Here is a 27726-nt window from a genome sequence, read left to right on the forward strand (position 1 = left end):
CATAGTAACTTGAACTTCCAGCATTATAAATCACATTCATTTTCTGTCCTATAATGATGATTTGAAATGTATACCATGGCTATTTGTATTGCTGAGTAACAGAAATCAAAGTTAAAAAGAGGGCACATCATGATTGCTTTTCCCTTTAAAACACTTTCTAAATTAACCTTTAAACTCCTGATTTCCTTTTTTATTCTCTTTGCTGTGTTATTAGAATGGCAGCCTGTAAATTCTAAGCTATTGATAGGCTGTCATATTGAAGAGAAACAGCCTCCATATAACCAGACTTTATTGCATTCAGTTAACCATTGCCTTATATTAAAGCAAATATGAAATTAGTATAGGTAGTCCTTCAATATTGTAATCATTGAAGTAGCTTTTATTTTGTTTATATATGCACTGGATAACTATTTTCAGTTTTAGCAGAAAGTTAAATAATCTGATACGCTATTACATCTTACATAATATTAAAGAGAAAAACAAAGCATCCATGGAATACCGATTTTCAGCCACAATGGAAAAGATTCCCTCAGAATGAAATTAATTCCTGCATGCCAGCATTGGGTTAGAAATACTCCAGTGCAGCACTTTCAACACATGCTGCTGACATCTGATGAAACCAAAGGATTAATTCAGGCAATTTATTCCCGTATGTGTGAGAGGTGGTTCATTGATTCTGATTGCGGAGGTGTAAAGTTTAAGTCCCACAGCATGTCATCCAGGCCGATATTTCAGTGAAGCACTGAGGGTGTGTTGCATTATCAGAGGTAATATATATCAAGATGAGGTGACAAACTAAGGCAGTGCCTTCTGTATCAGGTGCATGTAACAGATCCCAGATCATTTTCTTGAAGAAGTGTAGGGAAGTTCTCGTGGTCAATAATTACCCTTCAACCAAAATCACTTACACAATTAATCTAGTCATTTATCACAGGTATTTTTTGGTGGTTTGCTGTGTACAAATTGGTTGCCTCATTTCCTGCATTACAACAGTGACTACACTTGGTGATTGCTTCATTAGCAGTAAAGCACTTTGGGGCATCTTGAAGCCATGAAAAATGCTTTATAAATACAAGTCTTTCTTTCTTTTAAGTGTGTAAATTACATGTCGTGAAGGAATAGTGGAGATTTGGGGAATTAGATGACTTGTTAACTGAAGGGGGTCATCAAATGTAAAGTGTATGAAAAGCCTAAATTGTCAACGCTGCTGTTTTGAGAAACAGTAAAATGAAGATTTGTGCCACATTTTTCTTGTGATGCCAACACATGCAAGTAATGTAAAGGTAAATTTCAGTGTCATATACATAATAGCTTTCTATCTTTCTTCTTGAAGATGTGCGGATTTCAGCTAATCAAAAGTGTTCTGCAATACTTTCCACTTTATTTCTTGTACTTCAGTACAAATATTGTCACAGGTTAAAGCATTAAACATTATTGAGGCCCTCATTGTTCATGTGTATCATTATATGTATTAATGTATATATGTGTATTGCTGTTTCACTGCATGAAAGACAGACCAGAACTAAAGGATAATTATGAAATATAAAAGAGGTAGAGGGTGAACCTGAAAGTTGAGTAGTCATCCTCTGGTCTGTCCTTAATAGAAAAAGCACTTAAAGTCAGTTTTTACAGTTTAGTTAATTATCACTTTTCATATATTTTTGTGGGATTTCACAATGGGCTTTGGGACCCCAATGTTAGAATGAAATGGAGTCCTTAGACTGCACTTACTGGCAGTGGGACAGGTTCAAAATTTCCCTGAAGGCGGCCTCCAAATTGGCTGCCTCAGGCCTCATTGATCAGTTGAGGGGGATGGGTGAGCTCCCAATGCTGCTGCTCCAATCAGAGGGCTGGAAGCTCTGGAACCTTGACATCCCCAATGGGAGAGGCAGCTCAGGGATCGAGAGAGTGAATGGGGTAAGGAAAGAGATAAAGATCACAGGCACTAAGCAGGAAGGCCTCTTCAGATGGCCCCTTTTTTGAGGCAGTTGCCTCCAGTGTTAATGGGCCCCGAATGGCTGCAGAGAGGTGGCCTCCATGGCAAAATGTCAGCAGCCTGAAGAATCAACCCTAATAGTGTCCTTGAAGATTGAAATTGCTCCCCGTCTCCATTCAGGGGGCAGCTGCTCCAAATCCAATCCCACCGCCAGGATTGACCCTTTTCCGCAAACATATTTTTCATGTCCTAGTTCTCCTCCCTGTCACTGCTGGTGAGTCTGCTAAGAAATCGCAGTGTGTTACGTGCTTTATGGTGGCGGCGATTTGAGATTGCTAGCTGCCCATATCTGACCTGAAAATGCAAGGAAGTTTGTTGAAAATAAGAACATAAGAAAAAGGATCAAGAAGAGACCATTCATCCCCTCAAGCCCGTTCCGCCATGCAATATGATCATGGCTGATTTTCAACTTCAACTCCACTTTCCCAGTTGCTCCCTTTACCTCTTGATACCCTGAGAGATCAAAAATCTATTTAGCACAGCCTTAATTAACAGTGGATCCAAAACCCTCTGAGTGAAGATATTTCTCCTCATCTCAGTTGTAAATAATTGACCCCTTACCCTGAGGCAATGCTCCATGTGGTAGATTCCCCAGCCAGCGGGAACACCCTCTCAGTGTCCTGTCGAATCCCTTCAGAATCTTGCATGTTTCAGTGAAAGCACCTCTCATTCTTCTAAAGTGCACGTTGGAGAGGCCCAATTTATTCAGCCTCTTGTTTCAGGGACCATCCAGTGATCTTTCGCAGTACTGCCTCCAAGGTATCCTGCTTTAGATATGGGGCAGGATTTTTATGTTGTCGGGCGGATGCAGTCGGCAGGCCCGGGATCGTCCAGGTAACGGACTGGCACCCAATCAACGGACAGCCAGTGTGAAACACACACTCAGAAACTCAGCACTGCCAGGATCGGGGTGGGAGAAATTCGCGTTCTGACCTCTACGTGGGTGCGGGCCAGCTCTGAAAGAATGCTCCCTGAAGGCAGCTGCAGACCCAAAAATCCTCAAGTAAAGTTTCAAAAAGCCGAAAAATTATGTCCAACCACCCCAATCATGCCACTGTAATATACATGGGGGAGAATTTTCCCCATGTCGGGCGGTCCGTGCAGGGCTGGGCGCGGACCCGAACGCCACCTGCGATCGGGTGAGCGCTGCCATTATACACAGGCAGGCCAATTAAGGTGCGACCAGCATAGTTGATGACTCCTGCGGATTGTGGGAGTGTGCGGGCAGCAGGTGTGCACAGACCTGTTTAAATAAGAGCCTGGCAGCCTTTGCAAGGCTGCTCACAATGGCTGGGAGAGGAGCACATCAGAGGGGAAATGTGCCCAATGCAAGTCCGGAGGGTAGCCCATCAGGACAGGACAGGCCGGAGGGTAGGCCATCGGGGGAGGTCAGGTCAGACGGTAAGCCATCGGGGCAGACCAGGCCAGAGGGCCGCCAATCAGGGCAGTCCAGACCAGAGGGCAGTCCATCGGGGCAGTCCAGGCTGGAGGGCAGTCCATCGGGGCAGGCCAGGCCAGAGTGTAGGCCATCGGGTCATGCCAGACCACAGGTTAGGCCAGCAGGGTAGTGTGCCTCTCGTTTCTCTGATAAGTGCCTAGCTGCCCTCCTGTGGGAGGTGGCAGCACGGTGGGCGGTCCTTCTCCTGGAGGGCGGGAAGCTGGAGCCTCCACACCTGACCAAATGTGCGTGGGGAGGAGATGGCTGTGTGTGTCAGCTCCCATGAGGTGGTGCGGCGCACATGGGTCCATTGCCATAATAGATTCAACCATCTCCTGTGCTTGCGAAGAATGAGTATCATGTTTCCTCAAGCACTTAATGCAGTCGTCACCCTTTCCCCCCCATCCCCCGCACACCCTGGCAACTCTCAGCACAGTAAAGGCACTGAATCCTTCATGGCATGTATCCCTGACTGGGTGTGCCAGCAGATAATGCACATGTCTAGTTCACCATGAGAGGGTTGAGCTATGATGTGTTCAGCATCAGCAGCATGTGTGACACTGACACCCAGAGTATAGAATGGGGGTGAAAGTCAAGGATTTGCATGTAGGCAGAGTGCTGGAAGCCTGTCAAAGTCAGGGTGCTAACATGCTGGGAGGGGAGCTTCCAGTTGGCAGGGCACGAATCCATTTGCTGGTCTTTGCGCTCCATGTGCTTGTGCCTCCTTGCTTAACAAAGTGACACCTTGTGGTGTCACATGTGAAGGAGGCAGCATTTGGGCAATCGGTGAGGGGGGGTTAAGCTCTGGCTTCTTTGGGTGAGTGTGCAGCAGCTGCGAAGAGCTGGAGTCCTGCAGTGTCCCACTCTTCCTGGGGTGGCAGGGAAGCGATTCGAATTCAGGTGCATTTTGGACTAATCAATGCACCTCTCTCCTTTTCAGGAGAAGACTGTGCACAATTCTGCAGAAAGAATGTGGACTGACGGAGGGCAGGCTCAGTTGACCATCCTAACGGCTTATGAACAGCAGACCATGGATCTGGAGAGGCGCCATGCCCCCAGGTCCACCAGTGGTGGTGAGGCTGGGGTGTCTTGGAGAGGCAAATTTGGTAAGTAATCAGGTCACCATGTGTGTCACAGAAGCCATGGCACTGCTGAATGCTCAGTCATTGAAGTTAGCAACATGGGTTGACCATTGATTATGGAAGGATGAGCGCATAATGATCCGGGGGAGCAGCATGCAAATTGACATTGTCTGCAATGTAACCAATCAAATGTAATTTTTCTTTCTTTCAGCATCACAGGAACAGGACCAGGAGGAGGAGGCAGAGGGCTCACCTCTCACCCCTGAAGTCCCAGAGCAAATCCACTCACCTGTGTCACACCATCTCAGCCTCCAGGCAGGCACCAGCACAGATACTAGCACCTCGGTGGGAATTACATCATTGGCTAGTGTCCCGGGGTACGGCGGTGAGGGCACTTCACACTCGCTTGAGGTGCGGGCAGAGACAGAGAGTGCCCAGGATGCCCGCAGTCAAAGAACTGCTAAGGACCAGGCACGTGCTCGGTTGGTGGCTGGTGATACCCTCTGGAGATGCCCGTGTGGCGGGGAATGCTGGAAGCACAGCAGGGTATGCGGGACAATCTGGCCGTGATACATGAGGCTACGTGTTGCATGGTGCCTGTACTTGAAGAGTCCACTTGCATCGTTGATGCAGTGAGCCTTATGGCCGAGTGCCATGCTTCTTCCATGGAGAGAATGGCGACTCTGGTGGAGTGCCTCCTCCAGGAGACCAATCAGCGCCTCCTGGGGTTGCACTTGGATCTGCAAGCCCTCACAGTGGCATTGACCTCAGTTGGTCAGTGCCAGTGTGGGAGATGATTTGAACACCAAGTCTCCCAGCTCGCTGCCCATCCATCAACTGCCTGTCATCTCTGCGGGCTCCTCTCAGGGCACTCCAGATGAGGACCGCAGCTCCTCCATCCCTCTGCCAGTGACAGTGGCATACGATGAGGTTGCGGCGACTGGGGAGAAGCCAGCAGTAGAACTGGCCACTCCCTCCCAGGCGGGATCAAATGATCCATGGGCCAGAGGACGTGCACCAAGGTCATCGAGGCCAACAGGACAGCAAAGTGAGCAGGCTGTCTCAGATACCAGTGCCAGCGAGGGGACAGCACCTAGACGTAGCACCCGTAGGCATAAATTTAAGGTAACTTAGGCACACCATGGGTTTCTCTCTGGTGCTTTTATTTTGGCCCACCGTAGTTTCTGGGAGACTTAGTGTGATGTCCAACACCTTTATTTTTTGTTTCATGAAGTTACATTTGTTCACTCATTAAATTTTGGCATGTTGCCATGCCTCAGGGTGATTCCTTACTTCTGCAAGTGGATGGGAAGCCATGACGTTATGAGTGAGCTGTTTGACATTGAGCTTTATTGAGAAGGGCCTTAGTTAATGTTAGTATCAAGGCTGATTTAGCACTCAGGTATCGAGCATGTAGCCTGCAGCCCTGGTGTGTGTTGAAGGTCCACCTGTAGTGGACTAGCTGGAGGTTCTTTGTATTAAAGACTCCTGGGCGTCCCTGCCTCCCTGGAGTATGTCTGGGTCAGCGTCTGCCCCCTCAGTGTTCCCCTGTGTATGCTCATCCTTGGACTCACTGCTCAACTTGTTGTGCGCAGCCGGGTCAACGGTGTCTACATCTTCCTCGTCCATTGTGTTGCCCCTTTCCAGTGCCAGATTGTACAGAGAGCAGCATGCAACCACTATCAGCAACACACAATCTGGGGGGTATTGGAGTGCACCCCCACACAAATGTGGATTTCCCGTCCTCTCATCCACTGAAAGGCTGCTGATAGAGTTGCCAACCCTCCAAGATTGGCTTGGAGTCTCCAGAAATTGAAGATCAACCTCGAGGACACCGCTGTGTGCAATCCTGGAGAAAAATCATCAGAACATTAAAAAGGAATTTTTTTGTTATTTTCTTTGAATATTTCTCTTTACCCGACATAAATATGTTGAAAATGGTGGGGGGGGGGGGGGGGTGGGGGGGTGTAAAGTCTGGCTGATCAACAAGCATCATTCAGTTGGATCATGAGTCCTTTTGCTTTCTAAGTGGCATAGGAGGTAGTGCAACATGGGATGGCTGTGTTGGCCGACTTATGGCTGGAGTGTGGGACTAGTCATGTGGTGAAACCTCCAGGAATACATTCAATCACAGTTGGCAACTCTAGCTATTTATCATCACAGTTGGAGCTTTTGAGGCTGAGATGGAAAGGTTTTTATATCAGAGGTATCATGTGAAATGGAGTCCATGCAGTTGAGAAGCAGGTCATCCATTATCTAATTGAGCAGACTAGAGGGGCTGAATGGCCCACTCCTCATCTTACATTGGGTGTTTTTGTCATCAAAGGAGACCCATTCATAGCACCTCTGGCACTAGCCTGGCTGAGATGACCAAACATAGTGCAAACCAGAGATCCAAACTGCCACTTCCCTATTCAGTGCAATTCAATAATCTAACATTTAAACAGGATATAATAGTTTTCTAGAACTCTGTAGAAGAAACTCTAATTTATTACATTAATGAGTTTCAAATTTCCTGTTAAGGGAACTGTCGATTTCCATTGATTCCTGACTCATGAGAACAATTTCGGCAGCTGGACGAAGGAAATCCTGTCTGCCTAATTGAAGCAGGAGTAATATGTTGCAATTGGTGCAATTTGCATGATTAATTTTAAATGAGGAAGTGTGTGCTGTAGTAAACAATAAACGGAGCTGTTTCTCATATTGGAGAGGAGCTCAAGACAGTTACAATGGGGTTGAGTAACAATGGGACAGATAAGTCGTTCGGAGCCGAACCTACAGTGGCAAGCATCATCCTGAGCCTGGCTTGCCTCTTCGGAGTCTTGGGGAATGCACTGGTCATCTGGATTATACTTTTTGCCATGAGGACGCAAAGATCCCCCACTGTGGTGCTCATCCTGAACTTGGCAATAACCGATGTGCTTGTTCTGATCACTTTGCCGGTGTGGATCTACGATCTCGTGCATGGCTGGGTCTTTGGAGATTCATTGTGTAAAATCCTGAGCTGTGTCATCTCCTGCAACATGTATGCAAGCATCTTCCTCATCACCGCGATGAGTGTAGAGCGCTTCATGGCTATCATCTACCCGTTTGCCACCCAGCGATGGCGCCGAAGCAAAGTTTTCGTGAAGTTGGTGCTCGCCATCTGGATATTGGCCTTTCTCTTTACAGTTCCAGTGCTGATTTACCAGGCGGTGGATAATGATGATGACACTGGGCAGCATCAATGCCTGTACGGGAAATTCGATACCGATCAGCAGAAAATCTTGTGCACAGTGTTACAAATTGTAGTTGGTTTTCTAATTCCCTTTTCAGTGCTGTCTATTTGTTACTTTTGCATTGGGAGGAAAGTGAAACAACTGAGCTTTAATACTCCAAACAGAGCTGGGGCGGTGATCAGCAGTGTGCTGATTGTGTTTTTTATCTGCTGGGCGCCTCACCATGTTTTAAATCTGATATCAATCATAGCACTGATGAGCAAGACATCGGATCAAACCCTGTCAGACACATTAACAGATATCTATAATAGAGGTATCTACATTGCTGGAACTCTGGCTTTCATCAACAGCTGCATCAATCCTGTATTATATGCATTTGCTGCCCGGAATATCCGTAATGGTTTTCGAGTATCAGCCTTGGCCAAGTTTTTTGACCAGATGACCCATTCTGTTAAAGAAGAATCTAGAAAAGGATGCACGGATACTACAAAAAAGGACACAAGTGCCACTATGGAGGAGATGCACTCTCTGCAGGTTATTTAAGGTGTCATTTGTCTTTTTCAACAAAACAAATTCTGGTAAAGCTCCCTCTCCGTCCCCCACCCGTCTCTCCCCCCCCTTCTCGCTCCCTTCCCCCACCACTACTCTGCACCACCAAGTAGCAACATTTGCCAAGACAGGAGGAAGCTTCTAGTTCTCCTGTGTAGGTTGCAGGGGTCTCGGCTTGCGGTAGCTGTGTCATCTATTCACCCTCCTTTCATTGAAACCTCCGCAAAATGATGCAGCTGAGGCAGAGAAATGAGTTGTGTGAAGCACTAACTCCCTGGTTCCGGTTACTCAATGTACCACCACCATCTGTTTGGAATTGGAATTTAATCTTAATTGCAATGTAAGTAATTATATTTGAATTCGTACACTGGTGCTGCCAATGTCAGCTCTGCTAATTACGGATATTTAAATAAAAACAATTCTCCTCAGCAATGTGACATTTCACAGTAACTACGCAGAATTTTACGCTTGTACTCGTTATTGATTATTGCCGTGCCTTTCCTTCACTCAGGAGGGCAGGGACAGTTAGAGCTTACAGCCGTTCAATGGCAGCTCAAATTGCCAGATAACTGGGGCGCTTTGGTTGTGCCTCTTTTAGCTGTCCTCTGCCAGCTAACCCACTGAGAACGATTCCGTTCATTCTCGCAAAGGAAAATTGGGAAAGCGGCACATAAAGCAGATACGCTTCAAATTCAATCAGGAATAGCTTGTAGGTCCAATATTAAACCACACAAGCAGTCTGTGTATGGGTAAATCACTTTCATAGTGACTTGAACTTACAGCATTATAAATCACATTCATTTTCTCTACTATAATGATGATTTGAAATGTATACCGTGCGGCTATTTGTATTGCTGAGTAGCAGAAATCAAAGTTACAAAGAGAGAATATCATGGTTGTTTTTCCTTTAAAATATTTTCTAAATTAACTTTCAAACTCCTGAATTCCTTTTTTATTCACTTTGCTGTAATGTCAGCCTGTATAGAGCTAAGCTATAGATAGGCTGTCATATTGAAGAAGAAACAGCCTCCATATAACCAGGCTTTATTACATTAAGTTAACCATTGCCTTATATTAAAGTACAAATGAAATTAGTACAGGTAATTCTAATGCTTCAATATTACAAGCATTGGTGTAGCATTTATTGTGTTTATATGTGCACTGGGTACTCTTGATAAATATTTTAAGTTTTGCCAGAAAGATAAATAATCTGATACGCTATTTCATCTTACATAATATTAAAGAGCAAAACAAAGCATCCATGGAATACTGATTTTCAGCCACAATGGAAAAGATTCCCTCAGAATGAAATTAATTCCTGCATGCCAGCATTGAGTTAGAAATACTCCAGTGCAGCACTTTCAACACATGCTGCTGACATCTGATGACACCAAAGGATTAATTCAGGCAATTTATTCCTGTATGTGTGAGAGGTGGTTCATTGATTCTGATTGCGGAGGTGGTAAATTTTAAGTCCCACAGCATGTCACCCAGGCCGATATTTCAGTGAAGCACTGAGGGTGTGTTGCATTATCAGAGGTATTACATATCAAGATGAAGTGACAAACTAAGGCACTGCCTTCCTTCTCAGGTGCATGTATCAGATCCCCTATCATTTTCTTGAAGAAGAGCAGGAATGTTCTCCTGGTCAATAATTATCCCTCAACCAAAATCACTAACACAAATTATCTGGTCATTTATCTCAGGTATTTTTCTGGAGTTTGCTGTGTACAAATTGGTTGCCTCATTTCCTGCATCACAACAGTGACTACACTCAATGATTGCTTCATTAGCTGTAAAGCACTTTGGGGCATCCTGAAACCATGAAAAATGCAATTTAAATGCATGTCTTTCTTTCTTTTAAGTGTGTAAATTATGTGTCATGAAGGAACAGTGGAGATTTAGGGAATTAGATGACTTGTTAACTGAAGGGGGTCTCCAAATGTAAAGTGTATGAAAAGCCTAATTTGTCAACTCTGCTGTAAAATGAAGATTTGTGCTGCATTTTTCTTGTGATGCCAACACATGCAAGTAATGTAAAGGTAAATTTCAGTGTCATTTACATGATAGCTTTCTATCTTTTTTCTTGAAGATGTGCAGATTTCAGTTAATGATAACTGTTCTTCAATACTTTCCACTTTATTTCTTGTGCTTCAATAAAAATATTGTCACAGGTTCGAGCATTAAATCATTATTAAGGAAATAAATGCATCATTATATGTATTAATGTATATATGTGTATTTCTGTTTCACTGCATGAAAGACAAACCAGAACTAAAGGATGAGTTTGAAATATAAAAGAGGTAGAGTGTGAACCTGAAAGTTGAGTAGTCATCTTCTGGTCTGTCCTTAATAGATAAAACAAATAAAGTCAGTGTTTACAGTTTAGTTAATAATCACTTTTCACATATTTTGTTTGTGATTTCAGAATGGGCTTTGGGACCCCAATGTTTGAATGTAGTGGAGTCCTTAGACTGCATTACAGGGAGTGGGACATGTTCAAAATTTTCCTGAAGGCGGCCTCCAAATTGGCTGCCTCAGGCCTTGTTGCTCATTTGAGGGGGATGGGTGAGCTCCCAATGCTGCTGCTCCAATCAGAGGGCTGGAAGCTCTGGAACCTTGACATCCCCAATGGGAGAGGCAGCTCAGGGATCGAGAGAGTGAATGGGGTAAGGAAAGAGATAAAGATCACAGGCACTAAGCAGGAAGGCCTCTTCAGATGGCCCCTTTTTTGAGGCAGTTGCCTCCAGTGTTAATTGGCTCCGAATGGCTGTAGAGAGGTGGCCTCCATGGCAAAATGTCAGCAGCCTGAAGAATCAACCCTAATAGTGTCCTTGAAGATTGAAATTGCTACTGTCTTCATTCAGGGGGCAGCTGCTCCAAATCCGATCCCACCGCCAGGACTAACCCTTTTCCGCAAATATTTTTCATGTCCTAGTTCTCCTGTCACTGCTGGTGAGTCTGCTAAGAAATCGCAATGTGTTACGTACTTTATGGCGGCGGCGATTTGTGATTGCTAGCTGCCCATATCTGACCTGAAAATGCAAGGAAGTTTGTTGAAAATAAGAACATAAGAAAAAGAAGCAAGAGGAGACCCATTCATCCCCTGAAGCCTGTTCTGCCATGCAATATGATCATGGCTGATTTTCAACTTCAAATCTACTTTCCCAGCTGCTCCCCTTACCCCTTGATACCCTGAGAGATCAAAAATCTATTTATCACAGCCTTAATTAACAGTGGATCCAAAACCCTCTGAGTGAAGATATTTCTCCTCATCTCAGTTGTAAATAATTGACCTCTTACCCTGAGGCAGTGCCCCATGTTTTAGATTTTCCAGCCAGGGGAACACCCTCTCAGTGTCCTGTCGAATCCCTTCAGCATCTTGCGTGTTTCAATGAAAGCACTTCTCATTCTTCTAAATTGCAGAGAGGAGAGGCCCAATTTATTCAGCTTCTCGTTTCAGGCACCATCTAGTGATCTTTCGCAGTACTGCCTCCAAGTGTATCCTGCTTTAGATATGGGGCAGGAATTTTATGTCGTCGGGCGGATGCAGTTGGCGGGCCCAGGATTGTCCAGGTAACGGACTGGCAACCAATCAACTGCCAGCCAGCGTGAAACACACACTCAGAAACTCAGCACTGCCGGGATGGGGGCAGGAAAAGTGTGGGCTCTGATATCATTGCGGATGTGGGCCAGCTTTGAGAGAAAGCTCCCTGAAGGCAGCTCAGGGAGCTGCAGACCCAAAAATCCTCAAGTAAAGTTTCAAAAAGCAGAAAAACTATGTCCAACTACCCCAATCAGGCCGCTGAAAGTATACATGGGGGAGAATTTTCCCCATGTCGGGCGATCCGTGCTGGACCGGGTGTGGGTGGACATGGACCTGAATGCCACCTGCAATCAGGTGAATGCTACCATTATACACGGGCAGGCCAATTAAGGTTGATGACTCCCGCGGATAGTCGGAGTGGGCGGGCAGCGGGTGTGCATAGACCTGTTTAAATAAGAGCCTGGCAGCCTTTGCAAGGCTGCTCACAATGGCTGGGAGAGGAGCACATTAGAGGGGAAATGTGCCTGATGCAAGTCCGGAGGGTAGCCCATCAGGGCAGGACAGGCCGGAGGGTAGGCCATCGGGGGGACACCACGCCAGTGGCTAAGCCATCGGAGCAGTCCAGGCCAGAGGGCAGCCAGTCAAGGCAGTCCAGACCACAGGGCTGTCCATCGGGGCAGGCCAGACCAGAGTGTAGGCCATCGGGGCAGGCCAGACCACAGGTTAGGCCAGCAGGGTAGTGCGCCTCTCGTTTCTCTGATAAGTGCCTGGCTGCCCTCTTGGGGGAGCTGGCAGCGCGGCAGGAGGTCCTTCTTCCATGGGACAGGGGGCGGGAGCCTCCTCACCTGACCAAATGTGCGTGGGAGAAGGTGGCCGAAGGTGTCAGCTCCAATGAGGTGGTGCGGCGCACATGGGTACATTGCCATAATAGATTCAACCATCTCTTGCGCTTGCGAAGGATGAGTACCATGTTGCCTCAAGTCCGTTAATGTAGCCGTCTCCCTTTCCCCCCAGCCCCCGCACACCCCGGCAACTCTGAGCACAGTAAAGGCATTGAATCCTCCATGGCACGTGTCCCTCCCTGGGTGTGCCAGCAGATAATGCACACGTCTAGTTCACCCTGAGAGGGTTGAGCTAGGATGTGTTCAGCATCAGCAGCATGTGTGACACTGACACCCAGAGTATAGAATGGGGGTGAAAGTCAAGGATCTGCATGTAGGCAGAGTGCTGGAACTGGGAAGCATGTCAAAGTCAGGGTGCTAACATGCTGGGAGGGGAGCTTCCAGTTGGAGGGGCACGAATTCATTTGCTGGTCTTTGCGCTCCATGTGCTTGTGCCTGCTTGCTTAACAAAGTGACACCTTGTGGTCCCACATGTGAAGGAGGCAGCATTTGTGCAATCGGTGAGGGGAGGTAAGCTCGGCTTCATTGGGTGAGTGTGCGGCAGCTGCGAGGAGCTGAAGTCCTGCAGTGTCTCACTCTGCCTGGGGTGGCAGGGAAGCGATGGGAATTCAGGTGAAGGCTGGACTAATCAATGCTCCTCTCTCCTTTTCAGGAGAAGACTGTGCACAGTTCTGCAGAAAGAATGTGGACTGACGGAGGGCAGGCTCAGTTGGCCATCCTAACGGCTTATGAACAGCAGACCATGGATCTGGAGAAGCGCCGTGCCCCCAGGTCCACCGGTGGCGGTGAGGCTGGGGTACCATGGGAAGGTAAATTTGGTGAGTAATCAGGTCACCATGTGTGTCACAGAAGCCATGGCACTGCTGAATGCTCAGTCATTGAAGTTAGCAACATGGGTTGACCATTGATTATGGAAGGATGAGCGCATAATGATCTGGGAGAGCAGCATGCAAGTTGACATTGTCTGCAATGTAACTAATCAAATGTCATTTTTCTTCCTTTCAGCATCACTGGAACAGGACCAGGAGGAGGAGGCAGAGGGCTCACCTCTCACCCCTGAAGCCCCAGAGCAAATCCACTCACCAGCGTCACACCATCTCAGCCCCCAGGCAGGCACCAGTGCAGATACTAGCACCTCGGTGGGAATTACATCATTGGCTAGTGTCCCGGGGCACGGCGGTGAGGGCACTTCACACTCGCTTGAGGTTCGGGGAGAGATAGGGAGTGCCGAGGACGCCGGCAGTCAGAGAACTGCTAGGGACCAGGCACATGCTTGGTTGATGGCTGATGATGTGCCTCTCGAGTCACCCTTGCGGCAGCGAACACTGGAAGCACAGCAGGGTATGTGGGACGATCTGGCCATGATACATGAGGCTACGTATTGCATGGTGCCAGTGCTTGAGGAGTCACATGGAGCATCCACAACCCTCTGAGTGAAGAAATTTCTCCTCATCTCAAGTCGTAAATAATGGACCCCTTATCCTGAGGCAGTGCTCCATGTTTTAGATTCCGAAGCCAAGGGGAATAACCTCTCAGTGTCCATCCTGTCGAGCATCTTCAGAATCTTGCATGTTTCAGTGAAAGCATCTCTCATTCTTCTACACTGCAGAGAGGAGAGGCCCAATCTATTCAGTCTCTCATTTCAGGCACCATCTAGTGATCTTTCGCTGTACTGCCTCCAAGGTAATGTATCCTGCTTTGGATAAGGGGCAGGATACTTATGTCGTCGGGCGGACGCAGTAGGCGGGCCCCGGATCGGCCAGGTAATGGACTGCTGACCAATCAACGGCCAGCCAGCATGAAACACATAGTACGAAACTCAGTTCTGTGGAAGGGTCATGAGGATTCGAAACGTCAACTCATTTCTTCTCTGCCGATGCTGCCAGACCTGCTGAGTTTTTCCAGGTTAATTCTGCTTTTGTTTTGGATTTCCAGCATCCGTAGTTTTTTGTTTTTATAGTACGAAACTCAGCACTGCCCGGATGGGGGCGGGAAAATTGCAGGCTCTGATGTCAATGCTGACGCGGGCCAGCTCTGAGAGAAAGCTCCCTGAAGGCAGTTCAGGGAGCTGCAGAGCCGAAAATTCTTAAATAAAGTTTCAAAAAGCAGAAAAATGATGTCCAACCACCCCAATCAGGCCGCTGAAAGTATACATTCCATTATACACGGGTAGGCCAATTAAGGTTGATGACTCCTGCGGATAGTCAGAGTGTGCGGGCAGTGGGTGTGCACAGACCTGTTTAAATAAGAGCCTGGCAGCTTTTGCAAAGCTACTCATAATGGCTGGGAGAAGAGCACATCAGAGGGGAGCTGCAGACCCAAAAATCCTCAAATAAAGTTTCGAAAAGCAGAACAAAAATGTCTAACTACCCCAATCATGCCCCTGAAAATATACATGGGGGAGAATTTTTCACGTCGGGCGGTCCATGCAGGACCGGGCACGGGTAGGCGCGGACCCAAACACCACCTGTGATTGGATGAGCGCTGCCAATATACACGGGTGGGCCAATTAAGGCCTGCCCAGCATAGTTATCAACTCCCACAGATAGCGGGAGTGGGCGGGCAGTGGCAGGTGTGCACAGACCTGTTTAAAGAAGGGCCTGTCAGCCAAGGCTGCTCACAATGGCTGGGAGAAGAGCACATCAGAGGGGCAATATGCTGATGCAAGTCCGGAGGGTAGCCCATCGGGGCAAGACAGGCCGGAGGGTAGGAGATCGGAGGAGGCCAGGCCAGAGGGTAAGCCATTGGGGCAGACCAGGCCAGACGGTGGCCAAATGGGGCAGTCCAGACCAGAGGGCAGTCCATCGGGGCAGGCCAGGCCGGATAGTAGCCCATCGGGGGAGGCCAGGCCAGAGGTTAAGCCATCGGGGCAGGCCAGGCCAGAGGGTAGCCAATTGTGGCAGTCCAGACCACAGGGCAGTTGATCGGGGCAGGCCAGGCCAGAGGGTAGTCCATTGGGGCAGGCTAGGCCAGAAGGTAGCCCATCCTCTGATAACTGCCTAGCTGCCCTCCTGGGGGAAGTGGCAGTGTGGTGGGAGGTCCTTCTTCCGGGGGATGGGAGACAGGAGCCTCCCCACCTGACCAAATGTGCATGGGAGGGGGCGGCCGAGTGTATCAGCTCCCATGAGGTGTTGCGGCGCACATAGGTCCAGTGCTGCAATAGATTCCTGTGCTTGGGAAGGGTGAGTACCATGTTTCCTCAAGTCACTTAATGCAGCCGTCACCTTTTCCCCCCAAGTCCCTAGACACCCCGGCAACTCTGAGCACAGTGAAGTCACTGAATCCTTCATGGCATGTATCCCTCGCTGGGTGTGCCAGCAGATAATGCCCACGTCTAGTTCCCCCTGAGAGAGTTAAGCTAGGATGTATTCTGCATCAGCAGCATGTGTGACACTGACACCCAGAGTATAGAATGAGGCTGAAAGTCCAAGATCTGCACCTAGGCAGAGTGCTGGAACTGGGAAGCATGTCAAAGTCAGGGTGCTAACATGCTGGAAGGGGAGGGGCACCAATCCATTTGCTGGCATTTGCGCTCCATGTGCTTGTGCCTCCTTGCTTAGCAAAGTGACACCTTGTGGTCCCAAATATGAAGGAGGCAGCATTTGGGCAATCGGCAGGGGGTGGAGCCCTGTCTTCTTTGGGTGAGTGTGTAGCAGCTGCAAAGAGCTGGAGTGCTGCAGTGTTTCATTCTGGCTAGAGTGGCAGGGATGCGATGGGAATTTAGGTACAGGCTGGACTAATCAATCTTTTCAGGAGAAGACTGTGCACAATTCTGCAGAACGAATGTAGACTGGTGGAGGGCAGACTCAGTTGGCCATCCTAACAGCTTATGAGCAGCAGGCCATGGATCTGGAGAGGTGCCATGCCCCCAGGTCCACCGGTGGCGGTGAGGTTGGGGTCCCACTGGGAGGTATGTTTGCCGAGCGCTCAGGTAACCATGTGTGTCACAGAAGACATGGCACTGCTGAATGCTCAGTGATTGAAGTTAGCAACATGGGTTGTCCATTGATTATGGAAGGATGAGCGCATAATGATCTGGGGGAGCAGCATGCGCATTGGCATTGTCTCCACTTTAACTAATCAAATGTTTTTTTTCTTCCTTTCAGCATCACCGGAGCAGAGCTGGGAGGAGGAGACAGAGGGCCATCTCTCACCCCAGAAGCCCCAGAACAAATCCACTCACCAGCATCACACCATCTCATCCAGTCAGGCACCAGCACAGATACAAGCACCTCAGTGGCAATTAGATCTTTGGCTAGTGTCCCGGGGCACAGCGGTGAGGGCACTTCACACTCGCTTGAGGTGCAGGCAGACACAGAGAGTGCCACGGACGCCAGCAGTCGGAGGAGTGTGAGGGACCAGGCACATGCTCGGTCGGTAGCTGATGTTGTGCCTCTGGAGTCATCTGTGAAACAGCGAACACTGGAAGTACAGCATGGTATGCAGCATGATTTGGTGGAGATACATGAGACTATATGTGGCATGGTGCTCATGCTGGAGGAGTCCACGCCATGCACCGTTGATGCAGTGAGCCTCATGGCTGAATGCCATGCTTCCTTCATGGAGAGAGTGGCGAGTCTCATGGAGAGGCTCCTCCAAGAGACCAGTCAGGGCCTCCTGGTACTGTGCTCCGACCTGATAGCCCTCATAGCGGCATTGACATCAGCTGGTCAGTGCCAGTGTGGGAGATTGAGGACCAAATATCCCAGCTTGGTGCCCATCCATCTACGGTGAGCTGGGAGGTCCAAAGCGACCTCACGTCAGTGCAGCAGCTGCCTGCTGTCTCTGCGGGCTCCTCTCAGAACACTCTGGATGAAGGCAGCAGCTCTTCCACCTCTCTGCCAGTGACTGTGGCATCCGATGAGGCTACGGTGACTGGGGAGAAGCCAGCAGTGGAACTGGCCGCTCCCTCCCAGGCGGGGACATCAAATGGTCCACGGGCCAGAGGACATCCACCAAGGTCATCGAGGCCAACAGGACAGCAGAGTGAGCAGGCTGTCTCAGATGCCAGGGCCAGCAAGGGGACAGCACCTAGACGTGGCACCGTAAGCGTAAATTTAAGGTAACTAAGGCACACCAGGGGTTTCTCACTGGTGCTTTTATGTTGGCCCAGTGTAGTTTTTGGGAGATCTGGTGTGAAGTCCAACACCTTTTTTTAGCTTCATGAAGTTACATTTGTTCACTCAATAAATTTTGACATGTTGCCTTGCCTCAGGGTGATTCCTTACTTCTGCAAGCGGACAGGAAGCCATGATATTATGAGTGAGTTGTTTGACATTGAGCTTTTTTGAGAAGGGCCTCAGTTAATGTTAGTATCCAGGCTGATTTTGCACTCAGGTATCGTGTGGAGCCTGCAGCCCTGCCCTGTGTTGAAGGTCCATCTGTGGTGGGCTAGCTGAAGGTTCTTTGGATTAAAGCCTCCTGGGTGTCCCTGCCTCCCTGGAGGTTGACCAGGTCAGCGTCTGCACCCACAGCGTTCCCCTGTGCGTGCTCATCCTCAGACTCACTGCTGGACCCACTGTGTGCAACCAGAGCAACTGCGTCTATGTCTTCCGTGTGCACTGTGTCCCCTCTTTCCATCGCCAGATTGTGGAGAGCGCAGCATGCAACCACTATCAGCGATACACAATCTGGGGGGGGGGGGTGGGGGGGGTATTGGAGTGTGCCCCCACACAAATGTGGAAATCATGGCCTCTCATCCTCCAAGAGGCTGTTGATGGGGTTGTCAACCCACCAGGATTGGCTTGGAGTCTCTAGGAACTGAACATCAATCTCGAGGACACTGCTGTGTGCAATCCTGGAGAAATATCATTGGGACATTAAAAATGATTTTTTTGTTATTTTCCTTGATGATTTCTCTTTACCCAATATAAAAATATTGAAAATGGGGGATAAAAGACTGTTTGGGTGATTAACAAGCATAATCCCGTTGGATCATGAGTCCTTTTGCTTTCTAAGTGGCATAGAAGGTAGTGCGACATGGGATGGCTGTGTTGGCCGACTACTGGCTGGAGCGTGGGACAAGTCAAGTGGTGATACCTCCAGGAATACATTTAATCACTGTTGGCAATCCTAGCTACTTATCATCAGACAATTGGAGCTTTTGAGGATGAGATGGAAAGGTTTTTGTATCATGCGAAATGGAGTCCATGCAGCTGAGGAGCAGATCATCCATTATCTAATTGAGCAGACCAGAGGGGCTGAATGGCCCACTCCTCATCTTACATTGGGTGTTTTTTGTCATCAAAGGAGACCCATTCATAGCACCTCTGGCACTAGCCTGGCTGAGATGACCAAACATAGTGCAAACCAGAGATCCAAACTGCCACTTCCCTATTCAGTGCAATTCAATAATCTAAAGGTATCACTTTCAAACAGTAAATAATAGTTTTCTAGAACTCTGTAGAAGAAACTCTCATTTATTATATTTATGACTTAAAAATTTTCTGCTAAGGATCTCTCGATTTCCATTGATTCCTGACTGATCAGAACAATTTCAGCAGCTAGACGAAGGAAACCTTGTCAGCCTATTTGATGTAGGAATAATGTATTGCAATTGGTCCATTTTGCAGATTGATTTAAATGAGGAAGTGTGTGCTGTAGGAAACAATAAACGGAGCTGTTTCTCATATTGGAGAGGAGCTCAAGACAGTGACAATGGGGTTGAGTAACAATGGGACAGATCAGTCGTTCGAAGCCAAACCTGCAGTGGCAAGCATCATCCTGAGCCTGGCTTGCCTCTTCGGAGTTCCGGGGAATGCACTGGTCATCTGGATAATACTTTTTACAATGAGGACGCAAAGATCCCCCACTGTGGTGCTCATCCTGAACTTGGCAATAACCGATGTGCTTGTTCTGATCACTTTGCCGGTGTGGATCTATGCTTTCGTGCACGGCTGGGCCTTTGGAGAACCATTGTGTAAACTCCTGAGCTGTGTCATCTACTGCAACATGTATGCAAGCATCTTCCTCATCACCGTGATGAGTGTCGAGCGCTTCATGGCTGTCATTTACCCTTTTGCCAGCCAGCGATGGCGCCGAAGCAAAGTTTTCGTGAGGGTGGTGCTCGCCATCTGGATATTGGCCTTTCTCTTTTCAGTTCCAGTGCTGATTTACCAGGCAGTGGGTGACGATGACACTGGGCAGCATCAATGCCTGTACATGCAATTCGACACCGATCAGCAGGAAATGTTGTGCACAGTGTTACAAATTGTTGTTGGTTTTCTAATTCCCTTTTCAGTGCTGTCTATTTGTTACTTTTGCATTGGGAGGAAAGTGAAACAACTGAGCTTTAATACTCAAAACAGAACTGGGGCAGTGATCAGCAGTGTGCTGATTGTGTTTTTTATCTGCTGGGCGCCTCACCATGTTTTAAATCTGATTTCAGTTATAGCACTGATGAGCAAGACAACGGATCAAACCCTGTCAGATACATTAACCGATATCTATAATAGTGGTATCTACATTGCTGGAGCTCTGGCTTTCATTAACAGCTGCATCAATCCTGTATTATATGCATTTGCTGCCCGGAATATCCGTAATGGTTTTCGACTATCAGCCTTGGCCAAGTTATTTGACCAGATGACTCATTCTGTTAAAGAAGAATCTCGAAAAGGATGCACGGATACTACAAAAAAGGACACAAGTGCCACTATGGAGGAGATGCACTCTCTGCAGGTTATTTAAGGTGTTATTTGTCTTATTCAACGAAACAAATTTGGTAAAGCTTCCTCTCCCTCCCCCACCCGTCTCTCCCCGCCTTCTCGCTCCCTTCCCCCATCACCACTGTACTCCAAGTAGCAACTGTTGCCAAGACAGGAGGAAACTTCTGGGTCTCCTCCTGTGTAGGTTGGAGGAGTCTCGCCCTGCGGTAGCTGTCTGATCTGTTCACCCTCCTTTCATTGAAACCTCCGCAAAATGCTGCAGCTGAGGCAGAGAAAGAGTTGTGTAAAACAATAACTCACTGTTCCTGGTTACTCAGTGTGCCATGCCATTGGCATTCTTAAATGTTATTTGCGCTAACTGGTTTTCTGGCTATTATAGTCAAGAAAGTTTGATAATTAAAGTTAGTACTAAAATGGTAGAGGGATTTTGAGGACTTTTTACTTCGAGCTTTGACAGTTGTCCCCTTCAGGTTGCTTGCTATCATTAATTCACCTCTTGCTCTCGGGTGAAATGGCTTTGAGTCAGGAATTTTCCTATGGCTACATGGTGCAAGCGTGTGGCAGGGATCATCGTTTCATTGTCGTGGCTACTGTTTTGCTTTGCCTTCAGATGACAAATATCCCTTTGTCCAGTCCGTCATTCGGCACTTGTGCTAACCAAACTCAGCAAACTATAGCAAGGGAGCCCCACCACCATCTGTTTGGAATTGGAGTTTAATCTTAATTGCAATGTAAGTAATTATATTTGAATTCGTACACTGGTGCTGCCAATGTCAGCTCTGCTAATTACGAATATTTAAATAAAAACAATTCTCCTCAGCAGTGTGACCTTTCACAGAAAGGACACAGAATTTTACCCTCTTACTCGTTATTGATTATTGCCGTGCCTTTCCTTCACTCAGGAGGGCAGGGACAGTTAGAGCTCATAGCCGTTCAATGGCAGCTCCAATTACCAAATAACTGGGGTGGTTTGGTTGTGGCTCTTTCAGCTGTCCTGTGCCAGCTATCCCACTGAGAATGATTCCGTACATTCTCGTTCAGGAAAACTGGGAAAGCTGCATATAAAGCAGACACGTTTCAAATTCAATCAGGAATAGCTTGTAAGCCCATATTAAACCACACAAGCAGTCTGTGTATGGGTAAATCACCTACATATTGACTTGAACTTCCAGCATTATAAATCACATTCATTTTCTGTGCTATAATGATGATTTGAAATGTATACCATGGCTATTTATATTGCTGAATCGCAGAAATCAAAGTTACAAAGAGAGAATATCATGGTTGTTTTTCCTTTAAAATACTTTCTAAATTAACTTTCAAACTCCTGAGTTCCTTTTTTATTCACTTTGCTGTGGTGTTGGAATGTCAGCCTGTATAGAGCTAAGCTATTGATAGGCTGTCATATTGAAGGGAAAGAGCCGTCATATAACCAGACTTTATTGCATTAAGTTAACCATTGCCTTATATTAAATTAAATGTGAAATTAGTACAGGGAATTCTAATGCTTCAAAATTGAAAGCATTGGTGAAGCATTTAAATGTATACTGGGTCCTATTGATAACGATTTTCAGTTTTGGATGAAAGATAAATAATCTGATACGCTATTTCATTTTACATAATATTAAAGAGCAAAACAAAGCATCCAAGGAATACTGATTTTCAGCCACAATGGAAAAGATTTCCTCAGAATGCAATTAATTCCTGTATGTTAGCACTGGGTTAGAAATACTCCAGTGCAGCACTTTCAACACATGCTGCTGACATCTGATGACACCAAAGTTTAATTCAGGCATTTTATTCCTGTATGTGTGAGAGGTGGTTCAGTGATTCTGATTGCGAAGGTGGTAAAGTTTAAGTCCCACAGCATGTCATCCAGGCCAGTATTTCAGTGAAGCACTGAGGGTGTGTTGCATTATCAGAGGTGTTATATATCAAGATGAGGTGGCAAACTAAGGCACTGCCTTCCTTCTCAGGTGTATGTAACAGATCCCCAATCATTTCCTTGAAGAAGAACAGGGAAGTTCTCCTGGTCAATAATTATCCCTCAACCAAAATCACTAACACAAATTATCTGGTCATTTATCTGAGGTATTTTTCTGGAGTTTGCTGTGTACAAATTGGTTGCCTCATTTCCTGCATTACAACAGTGACTACACTCAGGTGATTGCTTCATTAGCTGTAAAGCACTTTGGGGCATCCTAAAACCATGAAAAATGCAATATAAATGCAAATCTTTCTTTTTTTTGTGTAAATTACATGTTGTGAAGGAACATTGGAGATTTAGGGAATTAGATGACTTGTTAATTGAAGGAGATCTCCAAATGTAAAATGTGTGAAAAGCTTAATTTGTGAATCCTGCAGTTTTGAGAAAGATTAAAATGAAGATTTGTGCTGCATTTTTCTTGTGATGCCAACACATGCAAGTAATGTAAAGGTAAATTTCAGTGTCATTTACATGATAGCTTTCTATCTTTTTTCTTGAAGATGTGCGGATTTCAGTTAATCAAAACTGTTCTTCAATACTTTCTGCTTTATTTCTTGTGCTTCAATAAAAATATTGTCACAGGTTCATGCATTAAATCATTATTAAGGCAATAACTGTTCATGTGTATCATTATATGTATTAATGTATATATGTGTATTGCTGTTTCACTGCATGAAAGACAGACCAGAACTAAAGGATGAGTCTGAAATATAAAAGATGTAGAGGGTGAACCTGAAAGTTGAGAAATCATTTTCTGGTCTGACCTTTATTGGTAAAGCAAATATCGTCAGTGCTTACCATTTAGTTAATAATTACTTTTCACATATTTTTGGCATATTTCACAATGGGCTTTGGGCCCCTAATGTTGGAAAGTAATGGAGTCCTGAGACTGCACTTACTGGCAGTGGGACAGGCTCAAAGATTTTCCTGAAGGCGGCCTCCAAATTGGCTGCCTCAGGCCGGGCTGTCCAGTTGAGGGGGATGGGTGGGCTCCCAATGCTGCTGCTCCAATCAGAGGGCTGGAAGCTCTGGAACCTGGACAACCCCAATGGGAGAGGCAGCTCAGGGATCAAGAGAGTGCATGAGGTAAGGAAAGAGATAAAGATCACAGGCACCAAGCAGGTAGGCCCCTTCAGACTGCCCCTTCTTTGGGGCATAAGCCTCCAGTGTTAGTGGGCCCCCGAATGGCTGCAGAGAGGTAGCCCCCCATGGCAAAATGTCAGCAGCCTGAAGAATCAACCCTAATAGTGTCCTTAAATATTGAAATTGCTCCCCGTCTCCATTCAGGGGGCAGCTGCTCCAAATCCGATTACACCGTCAGGACTAACCCTTTTCCGCAAACATATTTTTCATGTCCTAGTTCTCCTCCCTGTCACTGCTGGTGAGTCTGCTAAGAAATCACAGTGTGTTACGTGCTTTATGGTGGCAGCGATTTGTGATTGCTAGCTGCCCATATCTGACCTGAAAATGCAAGGAAGTTTGTTGCAAATAAGAACATAAGAAAAAGGAGCAAGAGGAGACCCATTCATCTCCTCAAGCCCGTTCTGCCATGCAATATGATCATGGCTGATTTTCAACCTCAACTCCACTTTCCCAGCTGCTCCCCATACCCCATGATACCCTGAGAGATCAAAAATCTATTTATCTCAGCGTTAAATAACTGTGCATCCACAACCCTCTGAGTGAAGAAATTTCTCCTCATCTCAGTCTTAAATAATTGATCCTTTACCCTGAGGCAGTGCCCCATGTTTTAGATTTTCCAGCCAGGGGGAACAACCTCTTAGTGTCCACCCTGTCGAACCCCTTCAGAATCTTGCATGTTTCAGTGAAAGCACCTCTCATTCTTCTAATCTGCAGAGAGGAGAGACCCAATTTATTCAGCCTCTCATTTCAGGCATCATCTAGTGACCCTTCACTGTACTGCCTCCAAGGTAATGTGTCCTGCTTTGGATTTGGGGCAGGATTTTTATGTCGTCGGGCAGACGCAGTTGACAGGTCTGGGATCGGCCAGGTAATGGACTGCCGACCAATCAACGGCCAGCCTGCGTGAAACACACACTCAGAAACTCAGCACTGCCGGGATGGGGGCAGGAAAAGAACGGACTCTGAAGTCAACGTTGGTGCGGGCCAGCTTTGAGAGAAAGCTCCCTGAAGGCAGCGCAGGGAGCTGCAGACCCGAAAATCCTCAAATAAAGTTTTGAAAAGCAGAAAAAGAATGTCCAACTACCCCAATCAGGCTGCTGAAAATATACATGGGGGAGAATTTTCCCCATGTCAGGCAGGCTGTGCGGGCATGGACTGGGTAACGGCTGGGTGTGCCATCCGCGATCGGATCTGCACCCCCATTTTACACGGGTGGGCAATTAACGCCATTGTAGTGCACGACTTGCCAGGAGTTGGCAAGCGGTGGCGGGCATGCACAGACCTGTTTAAATAAGGGCCTGGCAGCCATTGCAAGACTGCTCACAATGGCTGGTAGAAGAGTACATCAGAGGGGCAATGTGCCTGATGCAAGTCCGGAAGGTAGACCATCGTGGCAGTCCAGGCCAGAGGGTAGGCCACTGGGGCAGGCAAAGCCGGAGCGTAGTCCATCGGGGCAGGTCAGGCTGGAACGTTGTCCATCATGGCAATCCAGGCCAGAGGGTAGTCCATCGGGGCAGGCAAGGCCGGAGTGTAGTCCATCGCGGCACTCCAGGCCAGAGTGTAGGCCATCGGCGCAGTCCAGGCCAGAGGATAGGCCAGCAGCGCATTTCTCTTATCAGTGCCTAGCTGCCCTCCTAGAGGAGGTGGCAGTGTGACAGGAGGTCCTTCTTCCGGGGGACGCGAGGCGGAGGCCTCCCCAGCTGACCAAGTGTGGATGGGTGGAGGTGGCCGAGTGTATCAGCTCCCATGAGGTGGTGCAGCGCACATGGGTCCAGTGCCGCAATAGATTCAACCATGTCCTCCGCTCAGGAAGGGTCAGCACCATGTTTCCTCAAGTCACTTAATGCAGCTGTCACCCTTTCCCCCCAGCCCCCGGACACCCCGGCAACTCTGAGCACAGTAAAGGCATTGAATCCTCCATGGCACGTGTCCCTCACTGGGTGTGCCAGCAGATAATGCACACGTCTAGTTCACCCTGAGAGGGTTGAGCTAGGATGTGTTCAGCATCAGCAGCATGTGTGACACTGACACCCAGAGTATAGAATGGGGGTGAAAGTCAAGGATCTGCATGTAGGCAGAGTGCTGGAACTGGGAAGCATGTCAAAGTCAGGGTGCTAACATGCTGGGAGGGGAGCTTCCAGTTGGAGGGGCACCAATCCATCTGCTGGCATTTGCGCTCCATGTGCTTGTGCCTCCTTCCTTAGCAAAGTGACAACTTGTGGTCCCACATGTGAAGGAGGCAGCATTTGGGCAATCGGCTGTTGAGGTGGGGTAAGCTCTGGCTTCTTTGGGTGAGTGTGCGGCAGCTGCGAAGAGCTGGAGTCCTGCAATGTCTCACTCTGCCTGGGGTGGCAGGGATATGATGGGAATTCAGGTGCAGGCTGGACTAATCAATGCTCCTCTCTCCTTTTCAGGAGAAGACTGTGCACAATTCTGCAGAAAGAATGTGGACTGGCGGAGGGCAGGCTCAGTTGGCCATTCTAACGGCTTATGAACAGCAGACCATGGATCTGGAGAGGTGCCATGCCCCCAGGTCCACCGATGGCGGTGAGGCTGGGGCTACACAGCGACTCTCATGCACAGGCTCCTCCAGGAGATGAATCAGGGCCTCCTGGGGTTGTGCTCAGACCTGCAAGCCCTCACAGCAGCATTGACCTCAGCTGGTCAGTGCCAGTGCAGGAAATGTTTTGAGCACCAAGTATCCCATCTCGGTGCCCATCCATATACAGTGAGCCGGTAAAAATCGCGCGATCACAGGATGACGTCTGGACACTCGCCTGAATTCCTCTCATGTGATTTCACGCCAGATTGGGTTGGGCGTGTGCCTGCCTGATCAACGTAAAATTCTTCCCCGAGTATAGTCTCACCAGCGTGGTTACAGTTATCGCAAGACTTTCTTATTCTGGCACTTCAATTCCCTTACAATAAAGGCAAACATGGTCTTTGTCTTTCTTAATTACCTGCATGCTAACTTTCTGTGTTCCTGACATGAGTGCACCAAAGTTTCTCTGAACATCACCATTTAAAAGTTTCACACCTTCCAAAAAATATTCTGCTTTCCTATTCTTATTATCGAAGTGACTCACCTCATTCTTCCCCACATTATATTCTATCTGCCACCTTGATGTCCACTCTATAGGTGGAAGTTAATGCCCTCCTGAGAGGCTTGTTTGGTGGCAGGGGGGGCATTTAATCAGGCAGGAGGGTGGGGACTTCAGCGCCTTCTGGCCCATGTCCTGTTTAAATCCAGGGAAGGAAGGCTTGCTGACCTCAGCACTAATTGAGGCTATTAATGCCTACTTAAGGGCCTCATGCATCACTGGCATTCATCCAGTGGTGGGCATGGGACTTGCCATACCTGAAACAATCATTGTCTGTGGGTTTCCATGGGGGCCGTCATTCAAAGGTACTCAGTGCCTTATTGAGGAACCTGGCAGTGGGAAAGGGGGGCCTCCACCACACACACACACACACACACACACACCCCCACTCCCGGTAATCCTCCAACCCTCAGCCTGAAACTCCCATTCTGCCATCGTTCACCTCCATGATCCTGGGTCTCAGGTAGGTGCATTTCTGGCAGCTGCCACTGCTTGCCAGGTGATGCTGCTGAGCAATGACAGCTGCCAGCCGCCAGCCTCTGTTTGGCCAGCAGCTGTTGGGGGGTGGGATTTCTGCTCGGGGTCCTTGATCCCAGACAAGGCCTGCACTTCCTCAAATCCCTCCCCACTCTCATTGCATAATCTGATGCTGTAGCTGATGTAACCATGCACCTCTTGCTTTTCATCCATCTCCCCACTTTCCTTATCCAAACCCTTCCCTTGTGCATTCCTGTTTTCAGGGACTCAAGGACTGCCACCCGGTCAAGGCCCTGAGGGAGAGCAGACTTTTGAAAAAGAAGCATTGTCATTTCACAGAATCACAGAAACATGCAGTGCAGAAGAGGCCCTTTGGCCTAGCGAGTTTGCACCGATACATGAGAAACACCTGACCTAATCCCATTTACCAGCACTTGGCCCATAGCCTTGAAGACCTGCCAAGTTCTCATCCAGGTACTTTTTAAAGGATGTGAGGTAACCCGCCTCCATCACCTTCCCAGGCAGTGCATTCCAGACCATCACCACCCTCTAGGTAAAACAGATTTTCCTCACATCCCCCCTAAACCTCCTGCCCCTCACCTTGAACTTATGCCCCCTTGTG

General features: G+C 47.7%; 2 protein-coding genes across 2 annotated transcripts; both read left to right on the forward strand.

Moving 5' to 3' along the window:
- Positions 1-7234: 7234 nt before the first annotated feature.
- Positions 7235-10021, forward strand: LOC121280251 (C3a anaphylatoxin chemotactic receptor-like). The gene has a single exon (XM_041192054.1). It carries the CDS (start codon positions 7246-7248, stop codon positions 8275-8277), a length of 1032 nt encoding a protein of 343 aa, XP_041047988.1. The 5' UTR covers positions 7235-7245; the 3' UTR covers positions 8278-10021.
- Positions 10022-19369: 9348 nt separating this feature from the next.
- On the forward strand, positions 19370-22519 carry LOC121279668 (C3a anaphylatoxin chemotactic receptor-like). The gene has a single exon (XM_041190888.1). It carries the CDS (start codon positions 19390-19392, stop codon positions 20416-20418), a length of 1029 nt encoding a protein of 342 aa, XP_041046822.1. The 5' UTR covers positions 19370-19389; the 3' UTR covers positions 20419-22519.
- Positions 22520-27726: the final 5207 nt, after the last annotated feature.

This window comes from Carcharodon carcharias, chromosome 7 (genome assembly GCF_017639515.1).
Source record: "Carcharodon carcharias isolate sCarCar2 chromosome 7, sCarCar2.pri, whole genome shotgun sequence".
Classification (NCBI taxonomy): Eukaryota; Metazoa; Chordata; class Chondrichthyes; order Lamniformes; family Lamnidae; genus Carcharodon; species Carcharodon carcharias.

Excerpts from the sequence above, each read along its gene's own strand:
- LOC121280251 (XM_041192054.1), top strand. The coding sequence starts at position 7,246 with ATGGGGTTGAGTAACAATGGGACAGATAAGTCGTTCGGAGCCGAACCT.
- LOC121279668 (XM_041190888.1), top strand. The coding sequence starts at position 19,390 with ATGGGGTTGAGTAACAATGGGACAGATCAGTCGTTCGAAGCCAAACCT.